This window comes from Anomaloglossus baeobatrachus, chromosome 2, assembly GCF_048569485.1.
Source record: "Anomaloglossus baeobatrachus isolate aAnoBae1 chromosome 2, aAnoBae1.hap1, whole genome shotgun sequence".
NCBI classification, from domain to species: domain Eukaryota; kingdom Metazoa; phylum Chordata; class Amphibia; order Anura; family Aromobatidae; genus Anomaloglossus; species Anomaloglossus baeobatrachus.
In genome coordinates, this window is record NC_134354.1 from 737,483,966 (window position 1) to 737,505,496 (window position 21,531).

A 21,531-nucleotide genomic window follows, 5' to 3' on the forward strand; every position below is an offset into this window, starting at 1 on the left:
GCAAACCGCTGTCCTTATTTACCCGATGTGTAGTCCAGCTACATGTGCAGGGAGACGGCATTGGCAGCGTGAGAGCTGCGGTGCTAGTAACTAATGTAAATATCGGGTAACCAAGAAAGGGCTTCCTTTGGTTACCCGATATTTACCTTGGTTACAGCTTACTGCAGGCTGCCAGACGCCGGCTCCTGCTGCCTGCACATTCAGATCGTTGCTCTCTCGCTGTCACACACAGCGATGTGTGCTTCACAGCGGGAGAGCAACGTCCAAAAAAATTAACTAGAGCTGTGTGTAACGAGCAGCAATCTCACAGCAGGGGCCAGATCGCTGCTCAGTGTCACACACAGCGAGATCGCTAATGAGGTCACTGCTGCGTCACCAAAACCGTGACTCAGTAGCGATCTCGATAGCGATGTCGCTCTGTGTGAAGCACCCCTTAGCCAATAAACTACTTACAGCAAATCCAGTTCCCAGAGGACGGGCTGCCGCGGTTCCTGGTACTTTGGCTGTAATCTATGAATCAAATTAAATACACACAAGTGACGATAATGCATAAAGATTGCTCACACGTCTGCTCTCACATTCGGGTATTGACTCTATTTTTATTGCCAATGTGTTAATCGGGAGAAGATAAACCCCTTGCATATGTTATGTGCATATCGATGCTATGGAGATGGATTCTTTATGCAGGACCCCTTTTATATTATCTAGCCTAAACTGCACAAAACAAAGAATGGCCAAGTTGACTTCAGTCTAAAAGAAGATGTCCTGATGAGACACCCTATTAAAGTATGCATGAGCTATAGGTGCTATGAGCTGCAAAAAACGATGGAACGTGTGTATCGATGCAGAAGGGGCTTTCAAGGTGTGTTATTAGCAGATATATTAAAAATTGAGATGATAAAGATAACACAACATACCGGAGGTCTCCGTCCATGACTTGTCTTGACAGCCTGCTGAAAGGCCACATCGTTGTCTAAATCCTGGAAAGACCGAGAGATAAAAATAACATAAAACACTTTGGTTTTTTTGAGTTTTCAGAACTTTTGTTGCTATTTACTTTTTCACAATTACCATGAGCCATTATATAATTGCCGTATATAATAATATAGAAAATATAAGATCGCTATTTAGTCAGTTGCAGATGGATTTTAGATGCAGATGTAATACTTTTGTTTTCTTCAGTGTGCTTTTTATTGGAAATAAATGTCCCTATCTATAATTGCAGCATAGTCAGGTATTCCTGATGTGATGTATTGTTAAAAAGGAATCTGTCTGTAATATCAAATCACCCCAACCACATATAAGGTCTTTGAAATGTAAATCTATTGACCCCTTTATATGTTGGATCTGTTGCTTCATTCTCCAATAATTAGCGTTTCCATTCATATGCAAATGAGGCCTTAAAGCAAGTTTGTCGCCAGGTGTTTGCTACCTCATCTGAGAGCAGCATAATATCAGAAAATAGACCCTGAATCCAGCGATGTATCACTTAGTTCAGTGGGTGCAGCAGTTGTGACACCTTCAGAGTTTTTAGATGTAGCATTTAGCAGAGCTGGGAAATTTGTTTCTGCCAACACTGAGCTCTCTATGTACATTGCTTATTGACAGTGAGTTGCTTATCAGAGGAGGGAGTGTGGTCCATCTATCAGTCACATGAGCTGTATGCCTTGAAGTGATATCTACTGGTGATTAAACAATCATTGTATGAAAACAACAGCATACATCTCAGAGATCAGTGACTTAGCCTCTATCTCAAGATGCGCCGAGCATCTGTGGAGAAAATCACTTGTGTCCAACGCTGAATTTCGGGCTCAGTGCGCATGACCCCGGAGTTTGGGTCATGCGCACTACTTGAATTTGAAGCCAGGACGCGTACACCCGGCTTCATGACCCAAACTCCGGGGTCTTGCGCACTGAGCCGAAATTCCCCGTCGAACGCGATGGTGGCGGAGAGGTGAGTGAGATCATCCTGTGACACTGCGTATTCATTAGCATGATAGCACGCCTACAGGGGTGTACTAATATGCTAATGGGGGCGACTGGCCAGGGGAACTAACGCCCAGGGGACTAGTGCCCTTGCTCATTAGCATACGATAAAAGATCTTTAGAAATACCTTTTCTAAAGATCTCTTTATCTATGCTCGTGTATACAGGCACAGTTAGGCAGGGATTAGAAATATGCACCCCTTTTAAGGCCCCCCTCACGGGCCTTTTTAGGCATTTATACAGTTATTCTGTCATTCTGCTAAGCAGCACTCCGCTCTAAACTGTGCTCAACTACATTGATTTAAAAATGCTAGGCCAGCTCTGCTAAATTGAGCCATCACTTCCAGCTCATCTCTGCTGCATTGGTACCATAATTGCTGTGTTAACTCTGCTATCTCGCTGTACCAGTTCTGCATAATGGAGACTCCATTGCAAGCTGAGCCCTGCTGCATTGCTACCACATTGCTGTCAACTCTGCTGTTTTGCTTTGTCTAATTTGCTTAATGGGTTACAACTCTGCTACTCCAGTTGCCACAATTCTAGCTGAACTCCATCTGTTGTAGCTGCTGATGCTGTCATATTTTACCTGCCGCTCTTAGGCTGCTTTCACACATCAGGTTTTTGCTGTGCGGCACAATCCAGCGCTTTGCAGAAAAAACGCATCAGTTTTTTTTTTTGCTGCCAGGTGCGGTGTTTCCTCATAGACTTTTATTAGCGCCGGATTGTGCCGCATGTACTTGCGTTTGATCCGGTTTTTGCCGGTTGCGGCAAAAATCGTCACTCCAGCGGCCGCACAGGACGTAGAGAGGAACGTTTTTTGCCAGTGGCAAAAAAAACGCATAGCTGCGGCATGGTGCATAATGAAAGTCTATGCACGCAAAATCCGGTGGCATTCATCAAATGCCGGAAGCATGTACCAGATTTGGTTTTTACTTCTGAGCATGCCCAGAAGTGAGAAAAACATTGCTTGTCAAAAAATCTCACTCTCTCTCTGGCCTAAGAAAATCGGTGTGAGTGAAGTGCAATAAAACATCGCATTCCACTCGCACCAATTCTAGCCTGTGTGTCAGCACACGAGCGATTATTTTCCCAGTCCTAATCGGACCGAGAAAACAATCGCAGCATGCTGTGATTGTAATGCAAGACTCTTTTGTCTCGCACCCATTCAAGTGAATGGGGCGAGAGAAAAAAATAAATAACTCACGGTACACCAGTGCACCGCACGTGCAGAGCGAGAGTCGCAATAGCCGGCAACAAAGGAGAGAAGGAGATAAATCCCACCTTCCCCTCCTCCGTGCTGGCCTGCCCCTCCTGAGAGCCTGCCTGCCCCCTGCAGCTGTGGTCCGCTCGCACGGTCGGACCGCAGACACAGGGACGCTAGCATGACACTCGGCTCCTGCTGTGCTGCCAACGCGAGCCGAGTGTCATGCGAGCATCGCAGTAGTGCCCCGTGTGGCCCCAGCCTCTCTCTCTCCCTCTCACCGATCACCGTCGCGGCACGGCTCTCACACTCCTCTGGCGGCTTCTCCTGATTTGAAAATGCCGGCCGCCCATTATTCAGTCTCGTATTCACTGCTTTCCCCGACCACCGGCGCCTATGATTGGTTACAGGCAGACACGCCCCCACGATGAGTAACAGCTGTCTCACTGCAACGAATCACAGCCGCCGGTGGGTGAGTCTATATGTAAAATAAATAATAAAAAAAACGGCGTGCGGTCCCCCCCAATTTTGACACCAGCCAAGATAAAGCCACACGGCTGAAGGCTGGTATTCTCAGGATGGGGAGCCCCCCAGCCTAACAATATCAGCCAGCAGCCGCCCGGAATTGCCGCATCCATTAGTTGCGACAGTCCCGGGACTCTACCCGGATCATCCCAAATTGCCCTGGTGCGGTGGCAATCGGGGTAATAAGGGGTTAATCATGGCAGGCGTCTATGAGACACCCCCAATGCTTAACCTGTAAGTGAAAGTAAATAAACACATACACCCGAAAAAATACTTTATTTGTAATAAAAGACAAAAAAACACCCTCTTTCACTATTTTATTAAAATCCCCAAATACCCCTCCAGGTCCGACGTAATCCACAGAGGTCCCGCGACGCTTTCAGCTCTGCTACATAAAGCTGACAGGGGCGGCAGTAAAACACCGCCGCTCCTCGGAGCTCCACGCAGCAACTGAAGGGAGTCGCGTTGTCAGCGGTGACGTCACTGAGGTAATGCCGGGGTGTGTGCGGGGATGATGATGAGTGCGGGAGTGCCAGGGTGTGTGCAGTGATGATGATGCATGCAGGAGTTCCAGAGTGTGTGCGGGGATGATGCGTGCGGGAGTGCCGGGGTGTGTGCGGTGATTATGCGTGCGGGAGTGCCGGGGTGTGTGCGGTGATGATGCGTGCGGGAGCGTCGGGGTGTGTGCGGTGATGATGCGTGCGGGAGTGCCGGGGTGTGTGCGGCGATGATGCGTGCAGGAGTGTCGGGGTGTGTGCGGCGATTATGTGTGCAGGAGTGCCGGGGTATGTGCGGTGATGATGCGTGCGGGAGTGCCTGCGTGTGCGGTGATGATGCGTGCGGGAGTGCCGGGGTGTGTGTGGGGATTATGCGTGCGGGAGTGCCGGGGTGTGTGCGGTGATGATGCGTGCGGGAGTGCCGGGGTGTGTGCGGTGATGATGCGTGCAGGAGTGCCGGGGTGTGTGCGCTGATGATGCGTGCGGGAGCGCCGGGGTGTGTGCGTGTGCGGTGATGATGCGTGTGGGAGTGCCTGCGTGTGCGGTGATGATGCGTGCGGGAGTGCCGGGGTGTGTGCGGGGATGATGATGCGTGCGGGAGTGCCGGGGTGTGTGCGGCGATGATGCGTGCGGGAGTGCCGGGGTGCGTGCGGTGATGATGGGGTCTCACCCTCTCTCTCAGCTTTAAAAAAAAATAAATAAAAAAAAAAATCGGATCCGTTTCATCAGTTTTTACACACTCTGAGACGGATCCGTTGCATCAGGCACAAACCGGATTGTGCCCGATTGCAAAAAACTGATGTGTGAAAGCAGCCTTATCACCACTGTTCCAGCTTGATTGCCTGCAGCAGCAGCACTGCCTCCTGTCTGGGGTGCATAAGGACTGCTCTTCTGAAGGAAGAGCTCTGAGGATCTTCCTATCCAGATGAGACATAACAGCAGGGTTGGAGCAGCTGATCTGAAATGTCTGATACCATATTGCACATCACCTTCTAAGTTGTAAAGTGCTGCAGAATAGCTTGGCACCATAGAAATAAAAATTAATATATGTATATATTGTTTCATTATTTTACATTGCTGCCTGTGAGCAAAATTTGGGTTGACCCGGACAATCTCTTTAAGCAAATAAGATATCTCTACCCTGCTGCTTTGTCTCCCCTCAAGCTGCAGCAGCATCTCCCTCCTCCCTGGCTTATAATAAACCTTCTGAAGGTGTTGGGGGAGACTGCTAAGGGGTCTTCATGGTCACAGTCGCAGTCCAAATCAAATCTGCGCAGATGTATGTATGAGGATAAATGACCACACAGAGACTTGTCTCTATCCGGGAGAAGCTCAAAGCTCTTCTAATCCGTATATTATAAAATACACACAGTTATTCAGTTCAACATTGTCCCCGATTGGTTGGAGATAAACAGCAAAGACCATGTAGTACGTCATCAGCCTGCTAGTGGCTTCCTAATACCAGTTTGAATCAACTACTGAATACTTCTTTATTCATTGTACATTTTGGTAGAGATAGAGTCCCAGCTTCACATGCCAGCTGGTAAGAACCAACATGTTATGAATACAAGCAGTGTGTTCTGAATACTTGCATTGTTCACCTAGTATAATTTGTTTCAATAACACATTCCAAAGGCGAATCCTGGTATGTACATCAGCATCTAAGCAATAACCATAAAAACACAGATGATCTTATTATATGGACAATTGTTTCATAGCCTGGACCTTCACAAACGCACGGTGGCTCAGTGGTTAGCACTGCAGTCTTGCAGCGCTGGGGCCCTGGGTTCAAATCAACATCTGTAAGGAGTTTGTATGTTCTCCCCGTGTTTGCGTGGGTTTCCTCCGGGTTCTCCAGATTCCTCCCACACTCCAAAAACATACAGATAGGGACTCTAGATTGTGAGCCCCAATGGGGACTGGTGGAGGAAGGTTGAACTAGATGGACCTAGGTCTTTTTTCAACCTAAGTAACTATGTAACTATGTAACTATGGGGACAGTGTTGCCAATGTATGTAAAGCACTATGGAATTAATAGCACTAAATTAATAGCACTAATGAATAAATATTATATTATTATTATTATTATGCTCTCTAGGATTTTTTTGTGATTTAGGAAGCTTCGATAATCTGTTTTCAAATAAAGAGAATTTTGTTTACTTACCGTAAATTCTTTTTCTTATAGTTCCGACATGGGAGACCCAGACCATGGGTGTATAGCTTCTGCCTCCGGAGGACACACAAAGTACTACACTAAAAGTGTAGCTCCTCCCTCCGAGCATATACACTCCCCGGATGACAAATCCAACCAGTTTAGTGCAAAAGCTGAAGGAGGACATCCACCCATAAGTAGAGATAGAGTAAAACCCGGAATAACCGGAACCTCTGTCTACAACAACAGCCGGTGAAAACACACGGAACAAGAAAGCTGCCAACAGGCAACAGGGAGGGTGCTGGGTCTCCCATGTCGGAACTATAAGAAAAAGAATTTACGGTAAGTAAACAAAATTCTCTTTTTCTTCATCATTCCTTATGGGAGACCCAGACCATGGGACATCTCAAAGCAGTCCATGGGTGGGAAATAAACAGAAACTGAGAAGTAGGCAAAACCTAACTTCACAAATGGGCGACAGCCGTCCGAAGGATGCGTCTGCCCAAGCTCGCATCTGCCGAAGCATGAGCATGCACCTGGTAGTGCTTCGAAAGGTTGTGCAGACTAGACCAAGTGGCAGCCTGACAGACCTGCTGAGCCGTAGCCCAAGAGGCACCGACAGTTCTGGTCGAGTGCGCCTTAATCCCCGGCGGGGGAGGCACCTGAGAACATTGGTAGGCATCGGATATGGCCGACCTAATCCAACGAGCTAGGGTCGGTTTAGAAGCCGAGAGACCCTTGCGCTGACCTGTGGTCAGTACAAAAAAAGGGGTGCACCGCCTAAGAACAGCGGTGCGTGACACATAGATCCGGAGCGTCCGCACCAAATCTAAAGCATGCAACGCTTTCTCAAAGCGATGCACAGGGGCCGAACAAAGGGAAGACAATGAAATGTCCTGGTTAAGGTGGAAAGGAGACACCACCTTAGGGAGAAGGCCCGGAGTCGGACGGAGAACCACCTTGTCTTGGTGAAAGACCAAAAAGGGTGACTGCGAAGAGAGCACAGTCAAATCAGAGACTCTCCTGAGAGAAATTATGGCCACCAGAAAGACCACTTTCTGTGAAAGACGAAAACAACGAAACCTCCCTAAGAGGCTCAAAGGGGGGTTTCTGTAAGGCCGTGAGGACCAGATTAAGGTCCCAGGGATCCAGAGGCCGCCGGTAAGGCGGAATGATGTGAGATGCGCCCAGTATAAAGGTGCGCATCTAGGGCCAGCCGGGCGAAACGCCGCTGGAACAACGCTGACAGAGCCGAGACCTGTCCCTTGAGGGAATTGAGGGACAGTCCTAGCTGCAGACCGGACTGTAGAAAGGACAGGATGGTCGGCAAGGAAAACGGCCAAGGAGCATGGCCGGAAGAACGACACCAGGACAGGAAAATTCTCCAAGTCCTGTGATAAATCCTGGCCGAGGAAGACTTCCGAGCCTGAATCATAGTGAAGATGACCTCGGAATGAATGCCTGAAGCCGTAAGGATCCAGGGCTCAAGAGCCACGCCGTCAATCTGAGAGCCGCAGAATTCTGGCGGAAAACGGACCCTGTGAGGGTCTGGGCGGTCCGGGAGATGCCACGGCACCTCTACGGACAGACGGAGCAGGTCTGGGAACCAAGCTCGCCTGGGCCAGTCTGGAGCAATGATTATGACCAGACGGCCCTCCATTCTGATCTTGCGCAGGACTCTGGGCAAGAGAGCTAGAGGGGGAAACACGTAGGCCAGACGGAACTGGGACCAATCTTGAACCAGCGCGTCCGCTGCCAAGGCCTGAGGATCGTGGGAGCGAGCCACGTAAACCGGGACCTTGTTGTTGTGCCGGGATGCCATTAGATCCACTTCCGGAGTGCCCCACTTGCGGCAGATTGACCGGAACACTGCCGGATGCAGGGCCCACTCGCCGCTGTCTGCCTCCCAGTTTTCTAAGCCTGGGATGTGGACTGCGGATATGGTGGACTTGGAGTCCTCCGTCCACTGAAGGATACGTTGAACTTTCGACATTGCTAGGCGGCTGCGAGTCCCGCCTTGGTGATTGAGGTAGGCAACTGCTGTCGAGTTGTCTGACTGGACACGAATGTGCCTGCCCGCCAACAGGTGGTGAAAAACTACGAGAGCTAGGAGTACAGCCCTGATTTCCAGCACCTTGATCGAGAGGGCTGATTCGGACGGAGTCCAAGTGCCCTGTGCTCGGTGGTGGAGAAAAACTGCTCCCCAGCCGGATAGACTGGCATCCGTGGTGAGAATCACCCAGGACGGGGCCAGAAAGGAGCGTCCCTGGGACAGAGAGAGGGGCCGAAGCCACCACTAAAGAGAGCTCCTGGTCTGTGGCGACAGAGCCACCAGCCTGTGCAAGGAAGAGGTCCGCTTGTCCCAACAGCAGAGAATGTCCAGCTGCAGGGGACGCAGATGGAACTGGCAAAGGGAACCGCTTCCATTGACGCCACCATCTGACCCAGCACCTGCATGAGGTGCCTGATGGAATGACGGCGGAGCCTCAGCAGAGAGCGAACCGCCAGATGAAGGGGCTGTTTGACTAAGGGCAGCTTCACAAGTGCCAGCAGAGTCTCGAATTGCATCCCTAGGTACGTAAGGTTCTAGGTCGGGGTCAGAGTGGACTTGCAAGCGTGGCGAGAGTGAGCGAGACACTCCGCTGAGAGTGAGCGAGACACTCCGCTGAGAGTGAGCGAGACACTCCGCTGACAGTCTGCACTGGATGAAGCCTTGACTAGAAGGTCGTCCAGGTAAGGAATCACTACCAACCCCTGGAGGTGCAGAACCGCAACCACTGCTGCCATGACCTTGTGAGTACACGAGGGGCCGTGGCTAACCCGAAGGGGAGAGCCACGAATTGGAAATGTTCCTCTCCGATTACAAAACGTAGCCAACGCTGGTGTGAAACTGCGATTGGCACAAGCAGAAAGACATCTCTGATGTCGATGGCTGCTAAGAAATCTCCTTGGGTCATTGACTGATCGCAGAGATTCCATGCAAAAATGCCGCACCTGACATGCTTGTTGAGAAGCTTGAGATCCAGGTCGGAAAGCACCGTCCTTTTCGGGGACTAGGAAGAGATTTGAGTAGAAATCTCTGAACCGTTCCCAGTCGGGAACTGGTACAATTACTCCCTTGGCCTGCAAGAATGCCACGGCCTGTGAGAAGGCGGCGGCCTTGGGGCAGGGGGGAGTTGACAGAAAAAATCTGTTTGGCGGGCTGGATAGAATTCTATTCTGTAGCCGTGGGAGATGGTAACCCACACCCACTGATCGAAGACGTGTTGAAACCACACGTCGCCCAGGAGGGAGAGCCTGCCACCGACCAAGGACGTTACTGGCGCGGCCAGATAATCAAGAGGAGGCTGCCTTGGTAGCAGCAGCTCCTGCGGACTTCTGAGGACGTGGCTTCATGCGCCAGTTGGATTACGGACCTTGGCTGAGTTAGTGGACGAGGCCGAGGGCTTAGAGGACGACCAGTTAGAGGAACGAAAGGAACGAAACCTCGACTGGTTCCTGCCCTGGACAGGTTTCCTGGGTTTGTGGCATGGAAGTACTCTTCCTGCCAAAAACCTTCCTTAATAATTTCATCCAGATGTTCACCGAATAGACTGGTCCCAGCAAAAGGGAGCCCAGCAAGGAACTTCTTAAGAAGCATCTGCCTTCCACTCTCGAAGCCACAGGAGCCTGCGGATAGCGAGGGAAGTAGCCGAGGCCACCGCAGTGCGGTGACAGTCTCCAGCATGGCAGACATGGCATAGGATGAAAAGACTAAAGCCTGGAAGTTAAGGCAACCATTTCGGGCATAAAGTCCCTGGTGAGGGAATGCATCTCCTCCAGAGAAGCAGAGATGGCTTTGAGAGCCCGCACTGCTGCAAAAGATGGGGAGAACGAGGCCCCCTGCGCCTCATATATAGATTTGGCCAGAAGGACAACCTGGCGGACAGTGGGATCCTTAGAGAGGTGCCGTCAGCCACTGATACAACTGTCCGGGCTGAAAGTCTAGACACCGGAGGGTCCACCCTTGGTGAATGAGCCCACTCCTTGACCACCACTGGTGGAAGGGAGAAACAGTCATCAGAACCACGCTTTGGGAAGCGTCTGTCAGGACGGGCTCTGGGCTTGGTCACAGTGGGCTGAAGACTGGAGTGGTTAAGGAACACACTCCTTGTTCTCTTAAGGTATACTGATGCTTTTCTGCCAGAGGGGAATGCACCCCTGATACAGGCGGATTGAGGTCCAGTACAAATATAATGGACGCAATCAAATCATTAGCATCTGCGTCACCTTCGGACAGATCCGTCCGAGCCCCTAGTAAAGGCATCCTCCTCGTCCTGCGAGTCGGCTCGTGAATCAGAGCTGCGGGACGAGGAAGGAAAGGGGACCCTGCGACTCCATTTTAGGAGGACGGGGACTGAGACCAGATGAAGAATCCTCTGTGAGCTTTGCTGAGCGAGCCGTAGCAGCAGAAGCGCCCTGAGAAGGGGGCTGATGCATGCTCAGCAGTGTCCGGGACAGCTGTCCCCTGGAGAGAGGGATTCTGCCCAAACCGGGGGATCAGCCACCGGAGCCGGAGCAGCTGGAGGGACCACTGATGAGCTTCCAGGCTGAGGGACCACTATGTTAGAGCAAGCATCACAATGTGGTTATGTGCTCGGTACAGACAGATCTACATGCAGTGCATAATAAGAACAGCCTTGCAGCCTTGCTCTGATGTGAGACATGCTGCAGAAGTGGGGGCTCTTGTCCAGAATGACCCCCAGCAGAGTATATAAACAGAGTATATAAGCAGCTGCACAACCGGAGGTTGTGGCTTGCCAGACCGTTTAACATAGGGACATCTCTGTGCCCTCCAGATCCCCCAGCCCAAGGCCCCCATTTGTCACAATGTGTTATGCAGACATTGAGAACGCCGAGAAAATGGCGCCGGAGCGAGGAGAGGGGGCGGGGCCTACTCTGAGAGCAGGATCTGGAGGGCAAATGAGGTATACAGGGGAGGGAATCTTTCCTCAGTGAGGAGTGTCCTCCCCTGTGCTGAACAGCCGCTGGGCGGAGCCACACTGTCCCTCTGCATGACTGACATGCAGGGGAAGTGAAACCGAAAGTAGGCCTCAGGCGAAGCCGGGGCCTAGATTTAAACATGCGGCCAGCGTGCAGGCACCATCGGCGCGGTTCTCCAGTGAAAACTGGAGAACCGGCCGGAAATGTTAACACAGTCATAAAACACACTCTCCCCAAAATATAAAGTACAAGGGACCCCTGGAAAGACCACTGTCTGTGGTAATAACGTCTCAGTACTTAGCTTGTGAGACGCAGGTGCCAGGTCCCTGGGAGGTGAGCGCTCCGTCCGGCAGGATCCTGAAAGGGCTGCGGATGGAGACCGGTCTCCTGCAAAGCAGTGAGAACCGTGATGGCTCCCAATTCAAGCCAGAGCCTCAGGGGATGGTGAAGGAGCGCGGCATGTGAAGGCTCCAGCCTTGTAAAATCAACCTTAACAGCACCGCCGACACAGTGGGGTGAGAAGGGACATGCCGGGAGTCCAGATTGGACCCGCTTTTCTTCCAAATCTTTGAAATCAAAAATCAAAAAATCAAAAATCAGAGGATGCATGTGTGTGTGTGACCTCCTGAACACAAAGCATTGAACTGGTTGGATTTGTCATCCGGGGAGTGTATATGCTCGGAGGGAGGAGCTACACTTTTAGTGTAGTACTTTGTGTGTCCTCCGGAGGCAGAAGCTATACACCCATGGTCTGGGTCTCTATACACAGCACAAAGTCTGCCAATTCCTGAAGAATCACTTACAACTCGGTGACCTGAAATGAACCCCAACCAATCAGACTGGAAATATATCCATAATAAATTCTGATATAATAATCTATAGTGGAAACCTCCTGTAAAATGTCCTTCAGTCACAGACCATGATTGTATTGCAGCTCCCCAAATCTTGCACTATAGCACACAGGAAAGAGATTGGAAAAAAACAAACAAACCAAACAACATAATCTTAATCTAACCTCGGTGTCGTAGGTTGGATTGTAATCATTGTAACCAGAATATAAATCCTCTTCATCCTCCTCTGTTGCCAAATGAACATGTCGCATCGTGAAGGCAGCAAACGGGGTACTTGAGGTATGAAAACTGTATGGTAACAAAAAAGGTAAAATGCAAGTTATTTGTTAAGAATGACAGCTAAAGGGAATCTGTCAGCAGGTTTTTGCTACCTCATCTGATTGCAGCATGATGTAGGGAAAGAGATCCTGAGTTCAACCATGTATCACTTATATTACTGGGTGCAGCCGTTCCTGCTGAGACCCACTAATGATAAAGATAAAAGGCTTAAGCTAACAATTGCAGGTTAAAAAAAAAAAAAAAAAGACAGATAACAGATGCAGGACTCAGTTTTCTGCTTTAACTCTTGGAGCATGCTGTCTTCAGACTACATTGCAGAAACATGCTGACAGAGTCCCTTTAATGGCAGGGATAATAAAGGACAGCTCTGTAAGACCTCATTCACACAGTGAAATCAATATAGAAAACTCTATTGCGGGCTTTACACGCTACGATATCGTTAATGAATTATCGCCGGGGTCACGGTGTTTGTGACGCACATCCGGCGTCATTAACGATATTGCAGTGTGTGACACTTATGAGAGACCTTAAACGATCGCAAAAGCGGTCAAAATCGTTTGCCGCGGAGAGGTCGTCCTGAAACAAAAAATCGTTTTCTTCTCATTAGCGATGCTGTTCCTCGTTCCCGAGGCCGCACAAATCGCTGTGCGTGACACCGCAGGAGCGACGAACATCTCCTTACCTGCGTCCACCGGCAATGCGGAAGGAAGTAGGTGGGCGGGATGTTACGTCCCGCTCATCTCCACCCCTCCGCTTCTATTGAACGCCTGCCGTGTGACGTCGTGGTGATGCCGCATGAACTGCTCCCTTAGAAAGGAGGCGGATCGCCGGCCAGAGCGACGTCGCAGGGCAGGTAAGTGCGTGTGACAAGGGTAAGCGAGGTTGTGCGCCACGAGCAGCGATTTGCCCGTGTCGCACAACCTACGGGGGCGGGTACGATTGCTTGCGATCTCGCTAGCGAGATCGCAGCATGCAAAGCCCGCTTATGTCCAATCTGTGCTGACACTATCAGGCTATGTACGGACACGCTCATTGGCAAAGGAAAGGGAACAGCAATTTGGCAATTCATTCATATAATTCCAGGAGAAATTACAATAGACAACAAAACCCAGAATTCTAAGAAAAAGATGTTCCAGAACAGTTCTTTTACAAGGAATATCTATATCTATATATATAATTGCCTTATTCTGTCTGTCTGTCTGTCTGTCATGCTCCAAAATTGTGTCCTTACGGTGACACAAAGCTGATTGGCCGCTGGGCTCGCCATGGCCCCGCCCCCCCCCCCACGGATTGGCCTCTCGCCCCGGCTCTCTGCAGGCCCCGCCCCCCTCACGCAATGCACGCTCGCTCTTGCCCAACTGACACGTAGCTCCGACTCCCAGGTGAGTACACACACACACACATCAGATCACACTCACTCTCACACACACCTCACACATCACATCCATACACTCACAACATCCAGGGATATCGCTTGCTTCTACACCGGCTCCGTCACGATCCCAGCAGCGCCAGACATAACCTTGCGATGCTGGGATCTTCACGGAGCCCGTGAACGCTGTTAACCATTATACACATCGGGTAACTAAGGTCCCTTGGTTACCCGATGTGTATCATAGTTAACAGTGTACACCGGCTCACACTCACTCTCACACACACCTCACACATACATCACATCGCATCCACACACTCACAGCATTGAGCGCTCGCCTCGGCCTGGCCCCGCCCTCCGCATGGATTAGCCGATTGCCCCGGCATTCCGCACGCATCACCCACTCAAGCGTACACCGGCTCCCGGTACACATGTGCAGGGAGTCGGCATACGCTGACGCCTCGCCCGCTCGCCCCCGCCACACGTTGGCACACTCGGCCCCGCCCCCGGCGGACATAACCTTGGGAGGAGAGAGGCTGATGCTGGGAGGAGAGAGGCTGATGCTGCGGGCAGAGAGGCTGATGCAGCGGGTAGAGAGGCTGATGCTGGCGCAGCATGGCGGATGGAGCACGTTTGGGAGTGCGCAGCATGGCGGATGGAGCACGTTTGGGAGTGCGCAGCATGGCGGATGGAGCACGTTTGGGAGTGCGCAGCATGGCGGATGGAGCACGTTTGGATGGAGCACGTTTGGGAGTGCGCAGCATGGCGGATGGAGCACGTTTGGGAGTGCGTAGCATGGCGATGGAGCACGTTTGGGAGTGCGCAGCATGGGGGATGCAGCACGATGAAGAGTGCGGAGTATGGCGGATGGAGCATGTTTGGGAGTGCGCAGCATGGCGGATGGACCACGTTTGGGAGTGCGCAGCATGGCGGATGGAGCACGTTTGGGAGTGCGCAGCATGGGAGATGGAGCACGATGGGGGTACGCAGCATAGGGGATGGAGCACGATGGGGAGTGCGCTGCATGGGGGATGGAGCACGATGGGGAGTGCGGAGTATGGCGGATAGAGCACGTTTGGGAGTGCGCAGCATGGCGGATGGAGCACGTTTGGGAGTGGGCAGCATGGCGGATGGAGCACGTTTGGGAGTGCGCAGCATGGCGGATGGAGCACGTTTGGGAGTGCGCAGCATGGCGGATGGAGCACGTTTGGGAGTGCGCAGCATGGCGGATGGAGCACGATGGGGAGTGCGCAGCATGGCGGATGGAGCACGATGGGGAGTGCGCAGCATGGGGGATAAAGCACGATGGGGAGTGCGCAGCATGGCGGATGGAGCACGTTTGGGAGTGCGCAGCATGGCGGATGGAGCACGTTTGGGAGTGCGCAGCATGGCGGATGCAGCACGATGGGGAGTGCGGAGTATGGCGGATGGAGCACGTTTGGGAGTGCGCAGCATGGCGGATGGAGCACGTTTGGGAGTGCGCAGCATGGGAGATGGAGCACGATGGGGGGTGCGCAGCATAGGGGATAGAGCACGATGGGGAGTGTGCTGCATGGGGGATGGAGCACGATGGGGAGTGCGGAGTATGGCGGATGGAGCACGTTTGGGAGTGCGCAGCATGGCGGATGGAGCACGTTTGGGAGTGCGCAGCATGGCAGATGGAGCACGTTTGGGAGTGCGCAGCATGGCGGATGGAGCACGTTTGGGAGTGCGCAGGATGGGAGATGTAGCACGATGGGGGGTGCGCAGCATGGGGGATGGAGCACGATGGGGAGTGCGCAGCGTGGCGGATGGAGCACGTTTGGGAGTGCGCAGCATGGGGGATGGAGCACGATGGGGAGTGCGCAGCATGGCGGATGGAGCACGTTTGGGAGTGCGCAGCATGGCGGATGGAGCACGTTTGGGAGTGCGCAGCATGGCGGATGGAGCACGTTTGGGAGTGAGCAGCATGGCGGATGGAGCACGTTTGGGAGTGCGCAGCATGGCGGATGGAGCACGTTTGGGAGTGCGCAGGATGGGAGATGTAGCACGATGGGGGGTGCGCAGCATGGGGGATGGAGCACGATGGGGAGTGCACACCTCCCCCCAACACACAAACGCGCGCGCGCACTGCACAACACACCACACACACACACACACACACACACTGGGAACCACAAACAACTGCCCTACACAGACACCCACACACAGACAACGCTGCACACAAATATACGCACATACCGCACAACACACACATTGCACAAAACATACCTCCCCCCAAAACACACCACACACACACAAACCGCGCAACACACACACACACAACGCTACAGACACACAGCGCTCCACAAACAACGCAACACACAAACAACACCGCTCTCACCCCCCGTCACACCCAGACAACACCCAGAACATGTACAGCGCCCTACAAAAACACTTGGTAACTACACACAACAACACATTATATATATATATATATATATATATATATATATATATATATATATATATATATATATATATATAAACAAAAATCATACATGAACTACACAATACGTAAATTCTAGAATACCCGATGCGTAGAATCGGGCCACCTTCTAGTATATATATAATTGCCTTATTCTGTCTGTCTTGCTCCAAAATTGTGTCACCGTGACAGTGTCGTTACAGTGACAACTGTCGGATTGGCCACTGGGCTCGGCCTGGACCCGCCCCCCCACGGATTGAGCGCTCGCCTCGGCCTGGCCCCGCCCTCCGCATGGATTAGCCGATTGCCCCGGCATTCCGCACGCATCACCCACTCAAGCGTACACCGGCTCCCGGTACACATGTGCAGGGAGTCGGCATACGCTGACGCCTCGCCCGCTCGCCCCCGCCACACGTTGGCACACTCGGCCCCGCCCCCGGCGGACATAACCTTGCGATGCTGGGATCGTGACGGAGCCGGTGTACGCTGGTAACCATGATACATATCGCTTAACTATAGGAAGCGCTTCCCTTAGTTACCCGATGTGTATCATGGTCACCAGCGTACACCGGCTTCCGGTACACATGTGCAGGGAGCCGGCATACGCTGACGCCTCGCCTGCTCGCCCCCGCCACACAGTGGCACACTCGGCCCCGCCCCCGGCGGACATAACCTTGCGATGCTGGGATCGTGACGGAGCCGGTGTACGCTGGTAACCATGATACACATCGGGTAACTATAGGAAGCGCTTCCCGGCATACGCTGACGCCTCGCCCGCTCAGCCCCGCCCCCGGCACACGTTGCCACGCTCAGACCCGCCCCCGGCGGCCCCAGCATGGGGGATGGAGCACGATGGAGGGTGTGCAGCATGGAGGATGGAGCACGATGGAGGGTGTGCAGCATGGAGGATGGAGCACGATGGGGGGTGTGCAGCATGGAGGATGGAGCACGATGGAGGGTGTGCAGCATGGAGGATGGAGCACGATGGAGGGTGTGCAGCATGGAGGATGGAGCACGATGGAGGGTGTGCAGCATGGAGGATGGAGCACGATGGAGGGTGTGCAGCATGGGGGATGGAGCACGATGGAGGGTGTGCAGCATGGGGGATGGAGCACGATGGAGGGTGTGCAGCATGGGGGATGGAGCACGATGGAGGGTGTGCAGCATGGAGGATGGAGCACGATGGGGGGTGGAGCACGATGGGGGGTGTGCAGCATGGAGGATGGAGCACGATGGGGGGTGTGCAGCATGGAGGATGGAGCAGATGGGGGGTGTGCAGCATGGAGGATGGAGCAGATGGGGGGTGTGCAGCATGGAGGATGTAGCACGATGGGGGGTGTGCAGCATGGGGGATGGAGCACGATGGGGGGTGCGCAGCATGGGGGATGGAGCACGATGGGGGGTGCGCAGCATGGGGGATGGAGCACGATGAGGGGTGCACACCTCCCCCCAAAACAAGCGCACCGCACAACACACCACACACACACTGGGAACCACAAACACCTCCCTACATAGACACACACACACACACAGACAACGCCGCACACACAACACCCAACACACAAACACCGCGGCATACATAAATATACGCACATACCGTGCAACACACACATACTGCACAAAACATACGTTAGAATCGGGCCACCTTCTAGTTAGGTTATATTACTAAAGTCTCTCTCTCCCCCTCTCTCTCCTGAATTTGCAGGCTGTCAGGTCGATTTCCACTGACTCCCGATCACATGTCTCCAATGTGCCCGCCCATAAACTGCAAATGAAAGGATCCTGTAAAATAACACTTGCGTTTGCACACGTTCAACACTAAGGCTATGTGCGCACGTTGCGTATTGCATGCAGTTACGCTGCGTTCTGCACCGCAGCGTAACTGCATGCATCCTGAGTCCCCAGCATAATCTATGGAGATTGTGCATGAGACGTGCGCACATGGCGTATTAGAGCGCAGCGATTTGGCTGCTGCCAGAATCGCTGCGTTCTAAGAAGTGACATGTCACTTCTTTCGTGTGCTTTGCCTGCTGTCTATAGGGAGAGGCAGCATGCAGAGCGCACGAATTCTGCAGGCACCATGCGCTTCACAACGGAGCTTGTCAGCTGCGCTCTGAAGCGGACCTTTTGTGTGCGGTGCAGAGCGCACACGTGCGCACATAGCCTAAATAACAGGATCCATTGATATGCCCTTTGCGTTTTTTTTTTTTTACTTTCCTCAAAAGAACGCTGACGTGAAAACAGCCTTTAGGTGAGACCTCCATCGTGTCGCTGAAGCGGTTTTTATTTTTAAAATCAGATCTTATTTTTATTGACGAACCACATCTCAATACAAGAGAACAGTAGATTATGATTTTAAAAGAGAAAACACAGTAGATTGACAATAAATGGCTTCACCCAACCACTAACCATGAGTGGGAAAAAGATGGTGTTCTCATTCATAATCTATGAGAAAAGGACAAGAAAGCAAAAAATCTGCCGGGGTGTGTAAACTTTTGAGCACAACTGTACAACTACTGATTACGTATTTACTTACTATAGGATATAGGCTCAATTTTTAATTTTTTTGAGATGGGTTTCATTTTTTTTTTTTTTTTTTTTTTTTTTTTTAGGGATTTAACATTAGATGAAAATAAACGATATTTCCTGATGGGGGTCACCGCTCCAGACTCGTCCCCGTCCTCCATGGCCCATTGTTTGTGATTTGGGGCCCCCTGGGTCTGGGTGAGACCCCAGGATCCACAGGCTGCACATCTGGCTGCGATGCTCCGTGTACCACAGCCTGGAGTATCTCAGCACCGTCGCCCCCTGTGAAGCCATAATCTGATAATCCGGCCCCTTTTGGTGGGCACAGTGCAGACTGGGATGAGGAGCCAGCGGACCTGTCACCACTGCGCTGACACTTGCCCCTTTCCCTGCCGGTGACTGCTCGCACTCTACAAGGAGATGATGGGAGCCAGCACAGGACACAGGTCCTGCTCAGTGTGTGATCACGTGACAGCAGCCTCTGGGGGGTGGCACTACAAGTCCCAGCACGCCCTGCCTCTCCCGCTCTCCGCCGGTTTCCCTTTTACCTGAGATCCCGCGCCTGGTGCTGACATCAGTTTGTTGATGCCAACGAAAGCTCCAAGGGGATGATTCCCAGCATGCACAGCGCACTGTATCATCGTGCTCTGATTGGCCAGCGGCTGATCCCGTGACTCTAGTCAGACAGACCCTGCATACGCCACTCTTGTTGCTGGGTAACGGGGAAGCAAACTGAAAGAGCCAATGAAACGAGAGGAGGCGGGGAAAGACTGGGAGCACGTGGGTGGAAGTGGGCGGGTTCAGGTTTCTTTTAACTTCCCGCCTTTTTATTACGCATGCGCTGTGTAGTGCTCTGCAGGACGCATGCGCATTGAGGAATAGTGCAATATTACTTATGGCCAGGACTGCGCCCCTTCACCTGTATACAGAGGACAAATGCTGTTACCTCATTTCTCCGGGCGCTATGGCAACCACGTACCTCATCCGCTCTGGGCCTAGTTATTTAACCCCTTAGTGACTGGGCCATGTTTTTCCAAATCTGACCAGTGTCACTTTATGAGGTAATAACTCTGGAAGGCTTTTTCATTTCCCGGTGATTCTGACATTTTTTTTTGTTTATTCGTGACAGTTTATGTTTTATGTTAATGCTAAATTTAGTTTGTCGTGTTTTGCGTTTATTCATAAAAATATGAGAAATTTTACAAAATCTTCTAATATTTAGCAATTGGCAAACTGCGATTAATTATCCGGATATCACACCACACAAACAACCGTTCATAAATAGCATTTCCCCCGTGTCGGCCGTACATCAGCCCCATCTGTAATATGCGCAGATTGTATCAGTGGTTTGTCATTTATTTATTTTTTTTCAAGGAAATTTTAAAAAATTTATTTTTTCTGAAGTGATTTTGGGGGACCTATATATTGGGAACACTCCAAAAGTGGCGCCATATTTCAAAGAGTGCCCCTCAATATGTTCACAGCTGCTGTCAGGTCGTTTATTAAGGCTACTTTCACACTTGCGTTCAGCGGAGTCCGTCACTATGGAGAATGGCGCAGTCCGTTAACGCACTGCGCTATTCTCCATACACTTGTATGGACGACGCACTGTAACGCAAGTGTCAGCGTTGCATCCGCTGGACGATGCAGCGTCGTTATTTTGACACAGCGTTGGGCGGAAGGAACTCTGCATGTAACGTTTTTTTGAGCAGCGCAATCTGTAGGATTTCACTGCGCATGCTCTTTTTTTTTTTTTAAAAATCACAAACTTTATTTTGTCTCTCGGTGGCCGAACGTTCAGCTGAGCGCCCGCCCGCCGGCATGTGACAACTCTCAGCTGAGCCACCGGCATGTGACAACTCTCAGCTGAGCCACCGGCATGTGACAGCTCTCAGCTGAGCGCCCCGGCCACCGGCATGTGACAGCTCTCAGCTGAGCACCCCGGCCACCGGCATGTGACAGCTCTCAGCTGAGCGCCCCGGCCACCGGAATGTGACAGCTCTCAGCTGAGCGCCCCGGCCGCCAGCATGCCCGGCCGCCGGCATGTGAGAGTGCTCAGCTGAGTGACCGGACGCCGGCATGGCCGGCCGCTGGCATGTGAGAGCGCTCAGCTGAGCGCCCGGCAGCCGGCTATTGAGAGCGATCAGCTGATCGTTCACAATAGTCTGCTGCCGGTAAAACTGTAAAGAAGAAAAAATAAAAAAAAAAAAGCTTTCCGTTGTTTTGTACGATCCGTAGCATCTGTTGTGCCACTATATGCAACGCATCCGTTGCATCCGTCACACAACGCAATGCTATGGAAGCTGTCCAACGCAAGTGTGAAAGTAGCCTAACCCTTCCAGCGCTTTCAGGAATTAATGCAGTGTGGCTGCAAGGGAAGGAAAATGTCATTCCTACCACCTACATGTTGCCAAGATCTGAACAGGCCCCTATAGCCGGCAGGCTCTAACGCCCATTTCGCACTCCGTTCAGTGGTCCCGTCGGGGCTTCTGTCGCGGGCGGAGGAGGGGACGCCGCGCTCTCCCACTGCTCGGGTCCGGCTGGCACTGCGGCTGCTGCGGCCTGCCACTGCTCGGTGGCTCGAGCGACGGGCCGGATCCCGGGGACTCGAGCGGCTCTCCTCGCCCGTGAGTGAAAGGGGGTTTTTGGGTGTGGGGATTGTTTATTGTCCGTGACGCCACCCACGGTTGTGGTGATTTGTTGACACCACCGC

The 21,531-nt window shown here is 52.0% G+C and overlaps 1 protein-coding gene across 1 annotated transcript in view; it reads right to left on the bottom strand.

The window, feature by feature from the left end:
* The window catches only part of IFT88 (intraflagellar transport 88), a 161,605-nt gene extending 142,147 nt beyond the window's left edge, over window positions 1–19,458 (bottom strand). The window contains exons 1-4 of the mRNA XM_075337401.1: window positions 19,367–19,458; window positions 12,360–12,483; window positions 918–980; window positions 454–510 (exon numbers count right to left, since the gene is read on the bottom strand). Of these exons, the coding sequence (XP_075193516.1) occupies window positions 454–510; window positions 918–980; window positions 12,360–12,446 (207 nt within the window). The 5' untranslated portion in view covers window positions 12,447–12,483; window positions 19,367–19,458. The remainder of the gene's footprint in view (window positions 1–453; window positions 511–917; window positions 981–12,359; window positions 12,484–19,366) is intronic.
* Window positions 19,459–21,531: the final 2,073 nt, after the last annotated feature.